At 43.1% G+C, this 18,801-nt stretch overlaps 1 protein-coding gene across 11 annotated transcripts in view; it reads right to left on the reverse strand.

Moving 5' to 3' along the window:
- The window catches only part of LOC133269699 (rap1 GTPase-activating protein 1-like), a 40,944-nt gene that overhangs the window by 6,222 nt on the left and 15,921 nt on the right, over window positions 1–18,801 (reverse strand). For 4 of the 11 annotated variants that reach the window (XM_061454291.1, XM_061454289.1, XM_061454282.1 and 1 more), the window contains 14 exons: window positions 15,888–15,966; window positions 15,547–15,600; window positions 15,373–15,456; window positions 15,014–15,114; window positions 14,265–14,394; window positions 13,856–14,011; window positions 11,598–11,669; window positions 11,337–11,423; window positions 10,547–10,681; window positions 8,895–9,041; window positions 7,597–7,700; window positions 5,041–5,157; window positions 611–737; window positions 420–522 (listed from right to left, as the gene is read on the reverse strand). In XM_061454291.1, the coding sequence (XP_061310275.1) occupies window positions 420–522; window positions 611–737; window positions 5,041–5,157; window positions 7,597–7,700; window positions 8,895–9,041; window positions 10,547–10,681; window positions 11,337–11,423; window positions 11,598–11,669; window positions 13,856–14,011; window positions 14,265–14,394; window positions 15,014–15,114; window positions 15,373–15,456; window positions 15,547–15,600; window positions 15,888–15,966 (1,496 nt within the window). Of the gene's footprint in view, window positions 1–419; window positions 523–610; window positions 738–1,563; window positions 2,341–5,036; window positions 5,158–7,596; window positions 7,701–8,894; window positions 9,042–10,546; window positions 10,682–11,336; window positions 11,424–11,597; window positions 11,670–13,855; window positions 14,012–14,264; window positions 14,395–15,013; window positions 15,115–15,372; window positions 15,457–15,546; window positions 15,601–15,887; window positions 15,967–18,801 lie in introns of those variants that run through there. The other 7 variants (XM_061454281.1, XM_061454285.1, XM_061454284.1 and 4 more) reach the window with 7 other exon arrangements.

The following is an 18,801-nucleotide window of genomic DNA, read 5'->3' on the forward strand; positions in this document are numbered from 1 at the left end:
CTCAGTGTAGGTTAGCTACCTGATTACCCACTTTCTCAGAAGCACAGTGCTTTGTTCAGGAAGTACTGTTTCTGTAATTCCCATATCTAAACAATCTGGTTTATAAAGAGACGTGGGCACTGCATTCAGAAAAGCAACCACTGAAATACATGCTCTCCATAGCAACACGAACACATTAATTATTTGCAATTTACTCCACCTTCTTCTACAGTATCTACAGCACTATTTACTCATGCTACTGAAACTCCTGTTCTCTCCCCATTAAAGTTTACATGCTGTCTTCTCTCCCCATTACTAGTGCCTATCATTTACCTATGCTTCTCAGATCTTAAGTACAGCATACAAAAGACATGGCTCGACCTCTCCTGTGCCTCCAGAAGCTCAAGTAGAGGATTTTTCCTTTTTTCTTTCTTTTTTACCTGGTGAGCTGGAAGTACTGGGTGTGCAGTCACTGTCATCCAGCCATACGCTGTGAACCACTGAATCCTGTTTTGGAGGGCCCTCAAGAGAGCACATCAGCTCCTGGAGAGGGCAAAGAAGATGTATTTTGACAATGCACTTGGTAAAATCAGGGAGGGTAGCCTCTGTTTGTTAGAGATCATACACCCACCCTGTCATTCTCCTCTTCCTCAGATGTTTCATTTTCTCTCAAACCACTACAACAACTGCTTACACTGGATGAAGAACGTGACAACGGCTGCATCACACAGTATCCTGAAGTCTGACTCCTGAGCATTCTGTGAAATGCAAGCATTCAACATCATCATGTTTATTGTTACACACAGGCTTGCACTTCTTGTGACATATTTTATTATACAGCAGTCAGAAACAGAAGAAATTCTCCATCCACAGCTAGTTTTTCCACCAAGGAAGAGAATTCAGATCAACTGGCTTGCATTCCTTCATTTCTAGAGGTTACTTCATTTAGTAGAAACACCACTTCTTACTTCCATTCTGGATAATTGTATCACTTAAAAGTCTTAATGCAGAGTTGAACCACCTGAATTTAAGCACTGTTTACCTGTAGACATTCACTGAAGTCAACACATGCCTTCATTTTGGAGAGCAGAGATTTTAGGAGCCTAAATAAAACATGATGAGGTGTTAAACTGAGCATAAAGGGAAGGTGCTACTCAGCCTAAGGCCACCCATTCCCACAGCCACTCTCAGCCCATCATATCTGGTCTTAAGTGAAATTCCAGACAGTACAAAGGGACTATAAAGGCATATTTTTCATGTCATGGAGCTTATAAACTGTTACCACTGTGTTTCTGGACACTGAGGTAGTCTGGTGCATGTTTCGTATCTGCCAAGAAAGACCCTTAAGGTCAGCTTCTCACAGCTCAGAATTTGGGATCCACTGCTTATAGTCATCTTGGAGAAAGAGCAGTCCATGAGGCTGATACGCTTACATAGTGGAAGGTGCACTGTGCATGTAAGCCTGGCATTTGTGACAAAATATTCACTGCCTGCACAAGAGACCAGCTAATAAGAGAGAGATGAAGGGCTCAAAAATGTTAAGAAACCCCAAAAAGCTAAAAGAAGCAAGAAAGATAAGACACCTTTAACATACTAAATATATTTATTCCTTCAGAAACACTGCAAAATATGGCCAGTCTGACCTACAAGCAGTAATGAAACCTAAAGTCCCAGGCATATTACATGCCAGCATGCAACAGGGAGAACAGTAAAGATTGGGCCAATATAGGCCAAGATATTTCCTCAGGAGATTAGGAAACATATCTTGGAGGAAATGCAGACCAACATGCTTCTCCCTTGGCAGAACAAATCAATAACATGAATTTAAATGAACTGGGACTTAGATTTCCACAAAGTATCTCCTCATCAGCATCCTTCCTCAGCAGGTTTCTCCATCCTCGTTCTCTGCACTGCACTTCCTGACCTACGTCATCGAAAAGCACTAGAGACAGATGGAAACACGTTCTTCTCCTCTTGCCTTCTGTGGGCCAAGCTGTTCTGTTCTCACTCATGTGAGGGGGGGGGAACAGAAGGGGAGGCACTCAAGGTGGCCTCCTTTCCCCACCATTAGTAGAGCCTGGTTGGGCAATAGGAAGGGCATAGAGCCAAAATGCTCCAATAGGAGCTATCTGTCCATCTCCCTTTCCCAGGATTCCTGCTCCAGGAACTGCCAGTGGAGCGTTACTTGATGCCACTTGGTCTCTCCACAGTCCTTGAGGTCCTCTAAGTAAGTTCATGCTCCTCTTAGCCCGGACTCTCATTTCACCCCAAAAGTCTTGCCAGTATCTTCAGTGAGGCAATCAATGACTGAGTAGCATCCGGTCCACTCCTGATTGGCTTGATGTCCCCACTCAGATGTGTCTGAGGAGGGAAAACACACACACAAAAAAACCCATGTACTTTTCCTAGGACATGAACACACACAGTACAGTGCTTGAGTTTTGAGATGCAACCCTAAAAGCCATCTGCTCCTGAGGAGTTTTGCTACCTGGTTACATAGGCTGGGTTCATTCTTTTGAGTCTGTCCATGGGAAAAAAAAAAAGATTATTTGGAAAGCTATGTGAACAGGAGAGCAGAAAACCTAAGGACACTTGTCCCTGCGTGTAGGAGAGAAGACACTGTTAGCCCAAGTGAATGATGAGGTCTCATGGATTCTGGGCTGATCGCTGCAGAAGGGTGTGTTGAAAACCAGCATGCAAGAATAGGAAAAGTAAATGCTGGTTTGTCTCTACTATAAAGGACAAATCTATTATTTATGCGTTCCCCTTGCATTTATTTCCAAGTTGTTTTTAGAACATAGATGAAGAGTTTGATCATTCAAGTCTGGAATTTGTTACTTAAGTTTAGCAGTGAGATGCTGGGTGCTTTTGAGATAGAGGAATCTCCAGTGATGCTACCCCCTGGAGAGAACCATTAGAAATATGCCTGTATCATGATCCTGATTTGCAGTTCCACAACTAATGACCAATAGACTAATCCAGTAAAACTTCAGTAGAACTTCTGTCTCTAAGACAGACTGTTAGAATTACGCTCCATGCTTGCTCCTGCAATACTGTGCTAATGCCCTCTTGGTGAAAATGGTGTGCTTTACATGGTGGAATTACATGTTCTTGATTCCTTATTCCAGATATGATGCAGAAGGGCTGGTCCCTAGCTCTGAAATCACAACTCTAACTCTGGCTAATCACCAGTTGTGCAGAACTCCATGCTACATCCAACCTCATGAACAAACTGTCCAGGAATGGGCTAAACTACCACACCTGTGAAAGGATTTTTTTCTGGTGATTGTACAAGTGGGTTTGAGTCCACTACTGGAAAAAGATGCATAGAGAGAATCCTGGAGACAGAAGCAGACAGAGTGCTAAGTCATACAGGTCATGCCTCGTGTGCATGAACAATATTTATGCAAGTATCGTTAGTGAAATCCCATGCTATGTTTGCTTTCTGAAAGCATGTGATGCCAATCTGAAACAGCCACTGCAGCGGGCTCACCTCCAGAGCTGACAAATGGAGAATGGGGCTTTGGGACTTTGGGAAGCGGGGGAAGCCCATAACCAAGTGCAGAAATCAGGGACTGATGTCAAGAAAGCTTCATCCTTTTTTTCCAGGACACGTTCTACTGGAGGGTAACCAGCACCAGCCAAGCTGAGATGTTTTCTTACTAGGCAGAATCCTTGCTGATTATGCAAGGTTACTTCAGCTACTTAATTAGAGCAAGAGTCCCTCACACATGCCTAGCCAGGAGCTTCTAGTTCACTAACAAGGTCCAGGTAATGCTGGAAGATGGGGGTTGCTGATCAGTCAGCAGTGCCACATCCTGCATCCTCTCTTGTCCTTGGCTGTCAGAGCTAGCAATCTGAAGCGGTCTGTTATCTCCTAGCTGTGCTCTCATCTTCCTCCACACCAAAATTTTGGACACTCACACAACCTAGAAACTAGTATCACAAAAACATACTTACCAGAACTCTGCATCTGGGCTGTGATAAAATTCTGGGCAGTCCTACAGCATACAATTGGGTAGCTGAACTACTGCAAACAGTCACCAGGCTGTAATTCTTAGGGAACATTGGGTCTAGTTGGAAGGAAGGCCCTTCCCTGCCAGACTTGGCACATGAAGCAACTACAACAATCCAGGCCTGGTTGTAGGGCACCTTCTGAAATCTTCTTAGAGCAGCCCCAGTCCTGAGAAAGGGACATGCCCCACTACAAAGTACTCGGTGCCCTTTTTGCCCCAGGTCTCATCCAAATTCTCATGACAAAAATCAGGTGTGGGCAGGCTGTTCCAGAAAGTCAGCTGCAGTCGTGGGTTTAAAAGACAGACTGCTCCGGTGTCTTGGAAATAGAAATGTGTGGTTTCCATGAAGTTCTGAAGGATCCTGGATAGGATCACAGCCCAGCATAATACAGCTTAGCAACAGCAAAGCTGCACTGTCAAGAAAGTGCATTTCTCCAGTTTTTGACCACCAGAAGCTGGAGAACTCTTCTGCAGACTACTGCATGTAGTGTTTTGCAGAACACTGGCTGTGGTGTGGCATGCTTTACCACTGAAACATGCACATGAGACCCTGCTTTAATACTTTGGGACGACTGAAGACAACTAGTTCACACTGGTTGGGAGTAGCAGCATACATATTGCTTAGAGGGGCAGAACTTGGGTACAACCCAACATACCCTTGTCCAAGCTTCTCCATAAAGCTCCAAAATCACTCCAGAGCAAACTATAGAGGAAACATATACATGAGTAAGCATGGATAACTGGACAGCTAGGGATTTGTGTATCCTGTTGGATGCAAGCTAATATTACAGTAAAGATATAGCCAAAATCACCTTTAAGTGGTCCAATCATTCTTCACTGGCTGTTTAAGAAAGCTCAGTTCCTTACTTACATGCTCTGAATTACTGTGCCATGGCCAGAAGACATCTAACTTTTAAGATGCTGGAATGCCTGATGTGCACAATGTCAGGAAAACCTCCAACAGAGCAAGACATGCACCACCACACTTCAGCCAATACCAAACACAGTGAGCAACTTCCAAATACTAACATCATTTTCAACTCACTTGTTCTTCCTGTTGGGGAACTCTGGGGAGCTGGGACTGGATGATCCATCAGACTTCAGGTCAAAGAACGTCCCTGGACTGTCCAGCATCTTCTGTATCCTCTCTGCAGTGTCTCTGCTGGGACAAAAAGAGAAACCAGCTATAGCCCAGGGATAGAATTAACCACTGTCTATTCTAACACTTCCTTACAAGCCACTTCCTTACAAGAATACAAAGCTAGATCTCTTGTATACACAAGAAAGGGAAGCAAATGCAGTTGTGTTGAAAAGAACAGACTCCTTAGATGTCACCTGTTGAGGGCAATATATTAGAAATCACCAACTTTAAACTCCTTATGGATTGATATAAAAGCATAAAATAATTCCAGTATTCTCCTTAAATTCTTCATTTTCTTCTACCCCTCCTCATTTTCCAATTTCATTGATTTTAAGCTTTATGATTTATTAGAGCTTATTTATTGCATAGAATATATTCATATTTATAATACATATTTCTATTTATATAATATAATGTATAAATTTATAATGCATAATATATACTATATATTTCTTGCATAAAAGAGGATTCAGCAAATTTCCTTGTTTCAGGATGGTTCCATTTGTTTGATTGCTACTAGTACTGGTAAAGACACTTCTGCAGGAAGCTGTCTGTGTGAGTAACTGACAAGTGGGGTATGTTTAATAAAGGATAGGAAAACTCAGGATTTCACTGGGGTTTTTTTGTGGCTTCAGTGGTGGAGTTCACAGAGTTCCTCTTCTGCTCTCTTGGCCAGTTGATCCTACCTGTACCCCTTCACATCACAGCTCCTCATGCCCTCAGCTGTGTTCATACAAATGTTTGTGGGGCTGGAAATTACCCTGGCAAAGAAGAATCCTGAAAATGAAACAACCCTGAAACTTGTATGACACAGGAAGGAGTGGGATGCAGCGGGTCAGCTCTGTCATCAGAGCCTGTGTATCATAAAGCTTCAGGGTGAAGTCCCACAGGACATGTTGAGATCACTGTTCTTAGAGAGCGAGACCGCTCCAGCTTCCTTCACTCTTGCTGAGTGTACTTCTCATCTGCCCTGGTACCCATCAGGCTTCTCTGTGAGCCAGTTCATGGCAGAACCTGGCAGCCAATTAATCCAACAAAAGAAAGTTGGTACTTTTTCTGTTAGATTAATGGGCTGGATCAGTTCCATGAAGGGTCCACTAAGCATCTGAGCCATCACAAGGAACAGGACAGGATGGGATAGCTGAAAGAGAAACCAGGAGAGGGAAAGTACGGTATCTGCTTTTCAGTAGCAATGAACTTAGACCGGTTGGTAGTGAAACTGCACCTTCAAGAATTACCCCAAAAGGCTTCCACAAACACAAGATAAGGCTCACTGTGCCTCATACCTAAGATTACAAATAAGCAAAAGGAAAGCTAAAGAAACCAAACTCCCTCCTAGCAAAGAGCAAGGAGGATTAAAAAAAAAAAAAAAAGGAAAAATCCAGGATTTTTCCTTGCTGTAGAAAATCTCTTACAGATCTTTAAAGGGAACAGTGAAGGATGTTGCACGGAAAGTGAGGGATTGAGGGGCACAGCTGCATAAGGTACAAAACTATTTAATGTAGTCAGGAGCTGTAGTTACCGTGTTGGCTGAGACTGTTACAGGGAATTTGGCTCAGATTTCATTTTTCTCTAGGAAAGTTCTATAGTATTTTTATTCAGATTAGGTCATAGGCAGATTAGGTCCAACTGGAAAGAAGGGAAATAGGGATAGTAATTATCCCTATTGTGAAATCACTGGTTTCCACATAGAAGATGGCTTTTCCCCTTTTACACTGAGACATTAAACTGTTCCCTGGAATTCTTGCAACTGGGAAAACTGTATAATAGATGCACAACACTCCTGTGACTTTTAAGACTTCATAATCTTAAAAAGGTGTCTCAGCTAGAGCTGAGGCAAATTTATCCATTTACCTAAATAATCTCTCATCACCAACAGACAACTTCTGAATGGTTGTAATCTGGCAAATATGCCATGTCATGCCTTGAATCCATATGTTACCTCTTCATTATAATCATTTCTAAGCCCACCTAACTTAAAACACTAACCATTTTGACTTACAGCATTTTTAATTTAATCCCTTTAAGATATTGGCAGTTTTGCCTACTTGAACTTTTTAACATGAAAACACACACATCCCCAGTTTCCCCTTCCAAAGTGAAAGCTTTTCATCTGACTCTTAGCTAAGGTGGCGAATACAGAACAGGAGAACCAGGAGTCCTGGATCATACTGCACAATATTCAAGAGCAGTCTTACTATGTTCCTCCACCCATCTCCTCCCTTCTTCCTCAAATATTGATACTCTCCACTTCCACACCTCCTTTTTTATTTTGTCTGTTTCTGTCATTTGTCCATTTCTCCATTAGTAAACAATCAGGCTTTTCTTCCCATTCCAACCATTTCCATTTCAGTTCTCACTCCTGTTGATTCCCTTCTGTTCTTACATGTGCCTTTCTATCTTCCTTTTCCCATCTCCTCCTGCTTTCTTTTCTCTGTCTTATCTTCCCACAGCTCGTACCTCTTTTCCTCCTGTATGTTCTCAATGCCAATAGCACTACTCCGTCGCCCATGGAAGCGGCTGGCTCGAGTACGTGATGGGCTCCTACCAGGCAAGGCAAAGGACTACAAAAAAGGAAAGCGTGACAGAAAGGAGGGGAACAAGACAGGAAGAATTGTGGAGAACTCGAAGCACGAGATAGGGAGTTTGCAACATGGATTCAGATTCTCTCCTTTACTCTGAAATACAGTAGCACAGCCCAGCTCCATCAGTGCAAGGAGCACTCTGTCAGTGAGAAAGAGAAGCTAGGCTTATAAAGGTAGTATGAAAAAGAGACAGAGGCATAGGAACAAAGGCAGAACAAGATACACAGCCACTATAGAGAGAGAGACTCAGGAAGAAAGATATCCCATACGATGAGAGAAGGAGAAGGTAAGAAAACTACAAGTTAAAAGGAGAGGAGGTGGCAGCAAACCCAAGTTGTTGCTATTCTGTGACTTTGTTGTGTTGACATACAGAATTCATGCAACCAAACAAACTCTCACCAAGGAATTCCCACATTGAAAGGCATCTTCCTGGCTTACACAGAGGTGTTTTCTTGTTGTTTGCCTGTATTGACATCATTAGTGCAGAGACCACAGTCAATTGGATGGATTTTGACCAATATCAGAAACACGTATCCTTTCCTGGAAATGTTTGTCATGGATTTATCATGCTTACACTGATCAAGGATGTTTAGTATCCTCATCAAATAAGAAAGCCTTTGATGATGACTGGAAATATTCACTCTATCACCCCAAGTTTTTATTAATTTGCTGCTTGCTCCCAACATGCAAGTTCTATTTACAGCAAAATAGCACCTTGAATAAACATTGTGCACCTGCTTTATCCTACAGAAAATAATCTGACTGGTGAAATTGAAGCAAATGGAACAGATCTAGTGTCCTTACGTTCTGAGCTCTTGCCACATGACAATACAATACCACTGCGGTCAAACCACTCTGCACACATTCTTTTAAGGTATGTCAATGTACAGGATATAATCCGGGATAACAGAGATAGATGTCTGATGTAGAATCATGTTTGGCTTTTTTCCCCCCACTCTGCAACGTCAGCTCTAGTTTACGGCTGAACTGCGGCTAGAGATAGCACAGATAAAACAGACTGCAAAGCGTGCTGTCACCACTTGTGAAACAGGATGATACAAGAGATTCACAGAAGGACAAGAGGACAAACTAATAGGAAAAGAGAAACAAAACCTATGGATGGATCACAAAGGAACGCCCGGTTTCTCCTGACAGCCCACCCGAATACCTTACCGCAGCAACAGCCTTAGGGCCCTCGGCGACACTCTGGCTGAGGGCAAGGCCAGCTGGCATTGGGCGGCTGGGCAGGGTAGCTGGCTGCTGCTTTCTCATGGATATTCCCATGGTATCCAGGCTCTGGCTGCGGCCTCTGATCACCCGCTGAACAGGAGGGAGGCAGGGAAACAGACAAACACAGATACACATATAGACATGCACACGGTAGGGTAGCATGAAAATAAAGCACAACAGATTGGGTGGAAAGTTCTCACAGACCAACACCAGAACCACAGAAATCCTAATTCCTAGAAGGAAGAATCTTAGATATTACCCGTTTTTGGTCCTAGGCAATTCACTGCCAGGGAAGAACTCTTCCTCAAGTATTTCTCTACTTTTACTTCCCTTGTCCTGTTGCAATAGATTCCCTACTACTATCCCAGCATACTGGATAGACCAGCATAATCTGTACAAGTCCCACACACTACAGGCTACAAAATCATACTGTTCAAGACTGCAAGGTTCAGTCTTGCACGAGCTTGAGTGCTGGTTCCAAGGGGAAAGCAGCCATATCGAAATTGGCAGCATTTGAAAAAGCCATTTTCTAAGTTTACTCAGCCTTTTACAACCTTTTCCAAATGTCTACATGACATGCAAGTCGCAACATCTGCTAGAAGTCAGAAAAAGGACATTTTGGGATAATTAGTGTAAGACATAGATGGGTATGAAATTCCTGGTTAGCAGCAAAGACAGGATAGGCAGATTGCATGTAAGAATACACCTCAGTAAAGCATTCCAGCTCTGACCAAAGCTATGCATATAGCTACCAAACCTATACCTGAATGGATTGTTTTCACAGCCCTTAACAATTCTAACCAGCCCCCTATACAAAGCAGGTGGAGGTCATCTGAAGAAATGCTATTTATAACACATCTCTCTATCCAGACAGATAACCTATTATACAAATGAAGTGTTGAGGCATTATCCACAGAAGTGGAGAGGGGAAGCAGATAGAAAAGTAATATAACATTCTCTCAATATAATCGGTTCAAAACTCAGGTTTGCCTATTCACATGAAAACTTTGCTTCCTGATGTCATCTTGATCACTTTTAAAAGTGAGTTCTGCCACTTGATCCTGACATCACAAAAAAAGCATCATCTACACTGAACAAAGGCAAATTAACTCTGGCTTTTACAGGGCAAGTAAAGCATCACAGTGTTTGTTCACAGTGCATGAACAGATATGTTAGAAACTCTCTTGCAGTGGCTCTTGCAACTCTTTCAGATACAGTGAGAATGAACTGGAAGAGATCTGCTGGAGGAACTGAAAGCTGCTTGCTACTAGTTATTACAGCTCCTCTTGCAAACACGCCTTCTGTAGTCATAGAGTGAAACCCCATCTGACACCAGCATGAAGTACAAAGACTCCTGAGGGACAGCATGGAATTCCACCCCGGACCACACTGCAGCTCTGCAGGAAGGTACATAGAAAGGGGATAAATGTCTCTTCTTGAGAGACATGGTAAAGCACAGCTGAAGATGCTCTCACAAAAGTATGGAAAGACTTAAGCACAGCTGCTCAGCAGGGTCAGTATTCCTTGGAGGGATACCCAATGAACTTGAGAAAAGTGTGAGCAACTGGGTAACGAATCAATCCACTACGGCTCACCTTGAAATTCTCAAGGAAGCCCCCACTGCCATTCTCTATCTTGTCATCCTCCCCTACGGGTAATCCCATCATACTGCGGCTGCGAAGCTGTAGCTCCTCAAAAAGGCTCTCCAAGAGGGCACTCCGGGTTCTTTCCTGCATCAATATCAGGAATGAAAACACAGTTATTATTTGGAGCAGAGGGATTTTTTTTTTCCTCTCTGTTTTGGCAATGTCTCACATACTCCTTGATACATAAATAAATCAATCAATCATCACAAAAATTACTTTGAATGGTATGAAGTGGCTTTAGCTGTATCGGCATGGAATATATTACAGTAACACCCAGTCCTCTTAAGGTCTTTCTAAAGCAAGTCATAAAAAACATCAGTATCTTTTACAAGTGATGTAACAGAGGCATGTATTTTTTTGATCAGGCAAGCAGCAGAGCTTGGAACAGGATTTTGGTACCTTGAACCAAAAATCAGTAATATCAATACAAAACCTGAAGCACAATACTCAGTTTCAGCTAATACAGGATTTCCTCCAGCAAAATGAAGGAAATGCATCATATTCCCATTCTGACTTGAGGATTAGATCTTTACATTAGAATGCACCCGTGCATATTCTATCACACCTGCTGTGAAATATAAAGGAAGCATCACACAGCCGATTATAATCCCATTTCATCATCCTTTTTCAAGCAACACAATATTAGAAGGAAGTAAAAAAAAATTGCACTGTATTTTCTTAATCTGTCAGAAATGCAGTTTTATAACTTCTAATGGGAGCAAGCAGGCAATAGACCCACCTCTAATTTAGCAAATTTCTCAGCTCGATAGCAGCTGTACTCAGCATTGATGAGCTTGACCAGGAGAAACTCACGGAATTCTGCACTCTACAAGTCAAGACAAAGACTAGACTGGAGATGAAAACAGTAGTAAAAATAGCACACTCCACCTTACTACTCTTTAGACCTCCAAGACCCCTAGCCAGACTGACACTCCTGACTCAGAACACAGGGGTGTGTACCACATCCCCCTGCCATCAACACTGGACCAGGGAAACAAACCTTTCTAAATATGGCTGGATTTGGCAGAGGGGGTCCAAAGAAGGGGACATCATCTCGGGCTGTGACTGAAACCTGAAACAATATAAGGGGCAAAAAATAAGTACTGTAACACAAGTGAGACTACCAAAGCCTTCAAACTACTGTGGTACATCCAATCCCTCCTGACCATCTACATAGTTGAAAGAGATCTAACGTGCTACTCTGTGCACCCATCTGTTTCTGAACTCGGTGAACGGATGTGCTGGTTTATCTCCCAGAAATTCAGTCAGCTGGATGTGCACACATTAAGAGCAACAAAAAACAATTGAAATAATTGGGGTTTTTTAAACAGTATTTTCAGTAAATATTTTTAATAATAACCAGTGTATTTAGAACAACAACAACAAGATGCTTCTATTCAGCCTGCAATATTTACCTCCACGAGAAGACCCTTTGCCAATATGGTTGTACCGTATTGTATGTACCAATATGTATGGGTTTTTTTTGACAGAGAATCCTCAGTGGAGATACACTGCACACAGAGGGGAGTATCTGTGACACCATCTCTCAGAGACACGTGCGATGGAACAATACCATTATTTGTCATTTCATACAACAGGGAACAACATCATAACAGTGACTGCCTCAAAAGAATACTTCAGTGTAAATGTCACAGAGGCCATGAGAGGCACGAGTTTAATAAGAGAAAGAAGGAAAGGGGCCCCAAATTTAATTCAGATTTCTCACATTGTATGCCAGCTCCCCTACTTACAAGGCCCCCCTCTCCCTAGCTAGCTACCTCCAATAACTACAAGGCCGCCCAATAGCTATCTATTAATTAAAATCCTGCTGTGCATTTTTCATTTTCTGACTGCAAAAGTTGATTCAAAGAAATAAATGCCATTAATATTCCAATTTAACATCTAGGCACTAAAGCTTAAGTTAAGGTGAAATTAATAGGAAAAGACATTCCCAAACTGCAGGCTCTTAGGCACCTGAACACTCTCCAGGCAGGGTAAGTTAACACCCCTTTGGAAAAACCTTACAGAACACTCTACATTGCCTCCGGTGTCCAGACTGGGACTGTTTTCTCTGCCCATGGCAGGGGGGTTGAAACTAGATGATCTTTATGGTCCTTTCCAACCCAAACTAATGTATGATTCTATGGCTCTATTTGTTTTTCATTAAAAGGTACAAACAACCCTACTACACTAACAAAAACACCATTGCAGACAGGCAAAGATGAAAATAGGAGTAGTAGAAAGAGACAAGACAAATATCAAGCTTCCCCCGCTCTTTCTCTTGTCATTAAAAAAAATCCAGCAAATTTCTGTGCCCTACAAAATAGAAGACAAGAGGGGAACTGGAACACCATGCCTCTGATCAACATGAGGCTATCTTTTAACTACAGACCTGGCTGCCCGTAGCATAGGGAACAATGGAAGGTGGCTGTTCCATCCCCAGCACCCTATTTGGTGGGAGTGGAGATGGGGAACCTGTCCTAATTTTGATATACTTGGTGTTCTTGTAGACCTCCATGGTATAAGGACTCATCATCACCACATCAGAATTCCTCCATAACATGAGACATAGCACTTTGATTAAAATGGTTCTACAATGGAAAATCCATCACAGAATGAAAGCTTCCATATATTTTTCTGCTGTCTCAGCATGACAAAGTTGAACATTAAGGCATCCATACAGGGTCATGTGACAGAAAGAGCTGTGTCCAAAGGCTGCAGATAGGGAATTCATGTTCTGGTAGGGCTTCTTCCAACTGGAGGGCCCTAACAGGTAGCACTTTCCTGCCAGATGAGCATCAGTTCTGGGATCCCCCAAAGCACATGTAGCTGGCTCAGATTAGGCCAACCAGCTGTACCTGGTGTACAGTCCCAGGCAGTGCATGATCTCAAGCACTGTGCTGTGCACATGAGCAATGCAGGCATGGCCACCAGTCAGGTGAATGAGTTTTATGTGACTTACATAGTACAAGCAAGACATCTCCCAGAATAGGATCAACTGTACCCCATGCTCTTTGATGTAAGAGGAACTTTTAATTTTAACTTGTCCTGCTTCAATTCCCAAGCTTTAAGCTTCAGAATTTCATCAGCTACTTTGTAAAACATATAACTACATTCAAGGGTTCATGTATAGATACTTAACAAATTAGGATGACAGCTGGCTGAACCTATACCCCTCCCAAAGGCCCAAGAACACCTTTTCACTTCAAGCATCGGTATCAGTAAATCAGTACCATGGAACCTATTGGCTCTGTTTACCTTGTAGAGAGTGTCCCCAGTGGTGCCATGAGTGAGCTGAACTACCACATAAGCATGTAGGAAATTAGAAGCAATCATATCAGGGACAAAAGGTGTGCTTTCATCCTGGAAGATGATGGCTACAATGTCATTCCCAATGTGACGCTTCCGCTGAAGCTGGAGAGGAAAAATAATAAAGCAAGAAAGCAAGTGAAAATGAGCAGAACAGTATAATAGAGCCTCAAACATGAGTTGTGTAGCATCGCTAACCCATGTGTTGAACCAAATTCCTCATCACTACTTTTACCATTACCCCAGCAGTAACTCCCAATATTATTCAGTTGAGCATTCTCCCCTCTATGCAGTCTCTCACCAAATACCCCTCCTCTCTTAGCCTCACTGTTGTATTTCTCAGTTCTCCCTTGAGTACCTGCTGGGAATCTCCCTCTGTGAAGGGCAGCTTCGTAGATACATGAAACATGATCTCCTTGCCCCGGAAGTTTGTATAGACTGACTCAGTGCCTGTCTGACCTCTGGTAACATCCAGGCCTCCCCGGAACCTGAGCAAATCCATACCGTGCCATTGGTCAGGCATTAGGACAGAGATCAGAAAGTGGAGAGAAGAAAGACGGTATCAATAACAGTAGCTGGTACGTCAATATTATCAAAGGTGTATATTAAGAAATCAGTGAAGGCAATACATCTTCCCAAAACAAAAGCACTGATTGAACCTGCACAGTATTTCAGCTGATGAGCATACGTGCTTGCTAAAAGTCATGAAGTTAAACCAGGGATCCTCAAAGGAGCTCCTTTCTTTTACAGCCTTCTGAGAAATACAATCCATATTTTAGAAATACAGGAAGGATGAACCACCCCACAGAGAGACTAAATCAATACTGACCCATACCATTGTGAAACAAACTTACCTTTGCATAGCCCAGTCAAATTATTCTTTGCTGATATTGTGGGTCAGATTAAGATACAATGAGACCTTTAAATGAAAATACCACCACAGACCTAAGCTCCGACTTGCTCCCAGACAGGACTGCTGACAAAAGCATTCTGGGCTTCTCCACCTGCACTGGGATTCAGAGGACACCTCACTTAACAGAGTCACGGCCTCTGAATACACGGTATTCCTTAACTCAATCTGGCTTTCTAACTGCGCTGGGTACGCACCCACGGAAATCCTGCAGCTGAATCTTGTCACCAAGGAAATCCAGGAACTCCAGGAAACCCAAACTCTCTTCTGTGTTACTGAAGACTTCTTCTTCTGTCGTCTTCAAAAGACAGTGGAGAAGTCGTAAGGATCACAAGCAATACAAAAAAAAACAGTCAGCAATTTCTATATGCAGTTCAATCAGCTTTGAGGACCTGTACAAACAAATCAATCAACTTGATGGATGAAGCTTCCATCCTCTCTCTTTACAGCATGTGCATTTTTCACAGCATAACACAGACTTTCTTATTACACTTAAGCTGAGAGAACTGACTCTTTCTGTTTTGCCTCAATTATCATGGGATCTAAGGGAGCTTACCTGTCCAGGTTTCTGGTAGATGACCCCAAATTTGAAGTTATTGCTTATGACATGTTCATCAAACGCAACAATAAGCTGCGAAGCCTGAGGTAATGAAAATACAAGTTATCAGTTGGATGTCATTAGCCACACCTTAATGGAAAAGGGACATATGGACATATCAGAACATTGTACCTTGGGGTAGAGCACAGGAAAGAAGCGTTCAACATTCACATCCTCACACACTAGCTGTCGAGTGAGAGAGAGCAAGAGGGAAACAGAAGTGAGGTTATCATGTGTCCTGGTTCACTGTGAGCATGAGAGCATGGGCACTGCTTCCAGTTATCTGATACGAGTCAGGCAAAAATTCTGAGGTAAATTTAGAAGAAAAAGAAGGGAAGATAAAGGGAAGTGTAAAAGGGAAGTACATGACAGTACTATCAAAGAATGGTAGAAAATAGGGAAGTGGAAGGACAGAGGTAAAAACAACTTGAAGAATGAGGCATTAAGAACAATCAGGCAAGCACGAATCTCACCTTTGCCATCTGGACGGCATTAGGAAACTCATTCAGACAGGAAATGGGGATCAGGTCATGTTTGGTGCCAGTCCGAGTCCTGACACAAAACAAAAAAGTAATTAGAGAAAAGGCTGCAGGGAGACACAAGCAACACTGGCTCTTTAAAGAAAGAGTAGCCATTCCTGCAAGTTATCCTTAAAGCAGTTAATTCCAGAGGATTAATTTGAAGTCTGGTCCATAAAATCACCGGAAAAGGGAGGTTATTTACACTTCTTATTGCTCATCAGTTGTTGTGGGGAGCAGAGGAAGACAAAACAGGGATGCTTAGTCTCTTGCTCCTTTGCATTCTTTTCTTGCTTGAAGAAGTATTTTGCTTTCCCACTACTACCATTTTCTTTCACAGAAATCTAAATGCTAAAATACAGTTCATGGACACAGCATTATAATGGATTCTTAAGATTATACAATGAATGTTTGAAAGACTGTTAAAAGGTATGTGAGAGACAGCCTCAGAAAGCAGATCTGAGGAGGTAGAAACTGGTGTAGCAGTGTTCCAGAAAGCTGATGGAGGATCCTCAACTGATGGCTCTGAAATGCGTTGGTCACAGAAAAACACACATGAAGTCTCACAGAGATGAGGAAGGGGCACCTGAGGAAATAGGAGCCAACAAAGAAACACAAATAGAACACTCCAAAGGAATTAAGAGGTGTTCCTCTAAGAAGGCCAACAGCCCAGCTGAAGTGCCACTACACCAATGCAGACAGTGTGAGCAACAAACAGGAGCTGAAAGCCACCGTGAAGCTAGAAAGCTATGACCATTATGACCCTTATGGCCATTACTGAAACTTGGTGGTATGGATCCCATGACTGCAGTGCAGCTCTCAGTGGTTACAGGCTGTTTAGAAGAGATGGGCAAGGAAGATCTCTACATCAAGAGATGGGTAGAGTGCAAAGCGTTGTCTCTCAAGAATACCCACGAACAGATTGAAAGCTTATGGGTAAGAATCAGGGACCAAGGCAACAAAGGAAACCTTGTGATTGGTTCTACTACAGGCCACCCAATCAAGTCAAGACTACTGATGAAGCCTTCTTACTCCAGCTATGGGAGGCATCACACTGGCAGGCTCTTATCCTGCTAGGAGACTTCAACTACCCTGACGTCTGCTGGGAAAGTAGCACGGTGAGCTGTACACAATCCAAGAGACTCCTGGAGTGCACTGAGGATAACTTCTTCAGCTAGGAAATAGATAGCCCTACCAGGGAGGATATGATACTGGACCTCATGGTCAGTAATGCAAGTGAGCTAATAGGTGATGTCAAGATTGGAGGCTGCAGTGATCATGCACTGGTGGAGCTCACAGTCCTGAGGGAGGTGAGACAGGCAGAAAGCACAGTCAGGACCTGGAATTTTAGGAAAGCCAACTTCCAGCTCTTCATGGAGTTAGTCAACAGGACCCCCTGCCTTCAGGGATAAGGAAGCGGAACAGAGCAGGCAGATCTTTAAGGGCATCCTCCATAAAGCACAAGAGATTGTGATCCCCCATGTAAAAATCGAGTAAGGAAGGCAAGAAGATGGCATGGCTGAGTGGAGACCTACTGGTCAAACTAAAAGGCAAGAAGGAGATGCACAGGCCATGGAAGCAAGGACGTCCTGGGAAGAGTATAGGAATGCTGCCTGGTTGTGCAGAGATGGGGTTAGGAAGGCCAAGGTGCAGCTGGAGCTGAACTTGGCAAGGGATGCAAAGAACAACATGTATGTCAACCAGAAGAGGAAGGTCAAAGAAAGTGTGCCCCCCCCTCAGTGAGCAAGGCTGGTGAACTGGGAACAATGGACAAGGAGAAGTCTGAGGTACACAACAACTTTTTTGCCTCAGTCTTTACTGGCAGCTCTCTCCCTACACATCTCGAATGAATGAACTGCAAGGTGGGATATGGGAGAGCAAAGTCTCTCCCACTATAAGTGAGGATCACGTTCATGATCATTAGAGGAACCCAAATGTACACAATCTATGGGACCTGATGAGATCCATCTCAGAGTCCTGAGGGAATTGTCTTATGTAGTTGCTAAGCCACCTCCATGGTATTTGAGAAGTCATGGCAGTCAGCTGAGGCCCTTGGTGACTGGAAAAAGTGCAATATCACATCCAGCTTTAAAAGGGGTAGAAAAGAGGAACCCAGGAACCACTGACCTGTCAACCTCACCTCTGCACCTCCTAAGATCATGGAACAGATCCTTCTAGAAGCCATGCTAAGGCACATGGAGGACAAGGAAGTGATTCAAGACAGCACAGCTTCACCAAGGGCAAGTCCTGCCTTACCAAGCTAGTGGCCTTCTATGGTGGAGTAACTACATCAGTGGACAATGGATGTGGTTCTGGTCAACCTGACCTAGTTAAGGATGTCCCTGCTCATTGCAGGTGGGTTGGACTAGGTGAGGTTTGAAGGTCCCTTCCAACCCGAACTATTCCATGATCTCTATATTAAAAGAGATATGTCTTTCTAGGGAAGAAGAAACATTGGGCTGTCAGAGACCTCTTCAAACTGTCATAAAAAGCTCTTGAGCAAAAGGTACTGCATATAATACAGTATCTTAATAAAGGAATTACTACCCCTTTTTTTCTTCACCGGTCTCTTCCACGTAGGAAGTATTTCCTGGCACAGCTCACAAACAGGTTCTCTCTCTCTCCCCAGATTATTGCTCTGCGTGGCACTCCACATACAATGGAGGAAACCCACCAGTGCTTCTCTTGTAGCCAACTCCTATGCAATCAGTATTTTCCCCTCAGTCGTTGTTGAGTCCTTGTGAGCAGCAGCTGCATATCAGTTGGTTCCACGAGCGTATTGCCTACTGGAAGTGCACCACAGTGTGGTAAAAAGCTTTCCTGCAGCGTGCCTCTCACCTATGCAAGATCCACCTTTCTTCGTCCTCTA

The sequence above is a fragment of the Pezoporus flaviventris genome, unplaced genomic scaffold (genome assembly GCF_033815535.1).
Source record: "Pezoporus flaviventris isolate CSIRO_AGI_PZ_B2104156 unplaced genomic scaffold, CSIRO_AGI_Pfla_v1 ptg000015l, whole genome shotgun sequence".
Taxonomy (NCBI): Eukaryota; Metazoa; Chordata; class Aves; order Psittaciformes; family Psittacidae; genus Pezoporus; species Pezoporus flaviventris.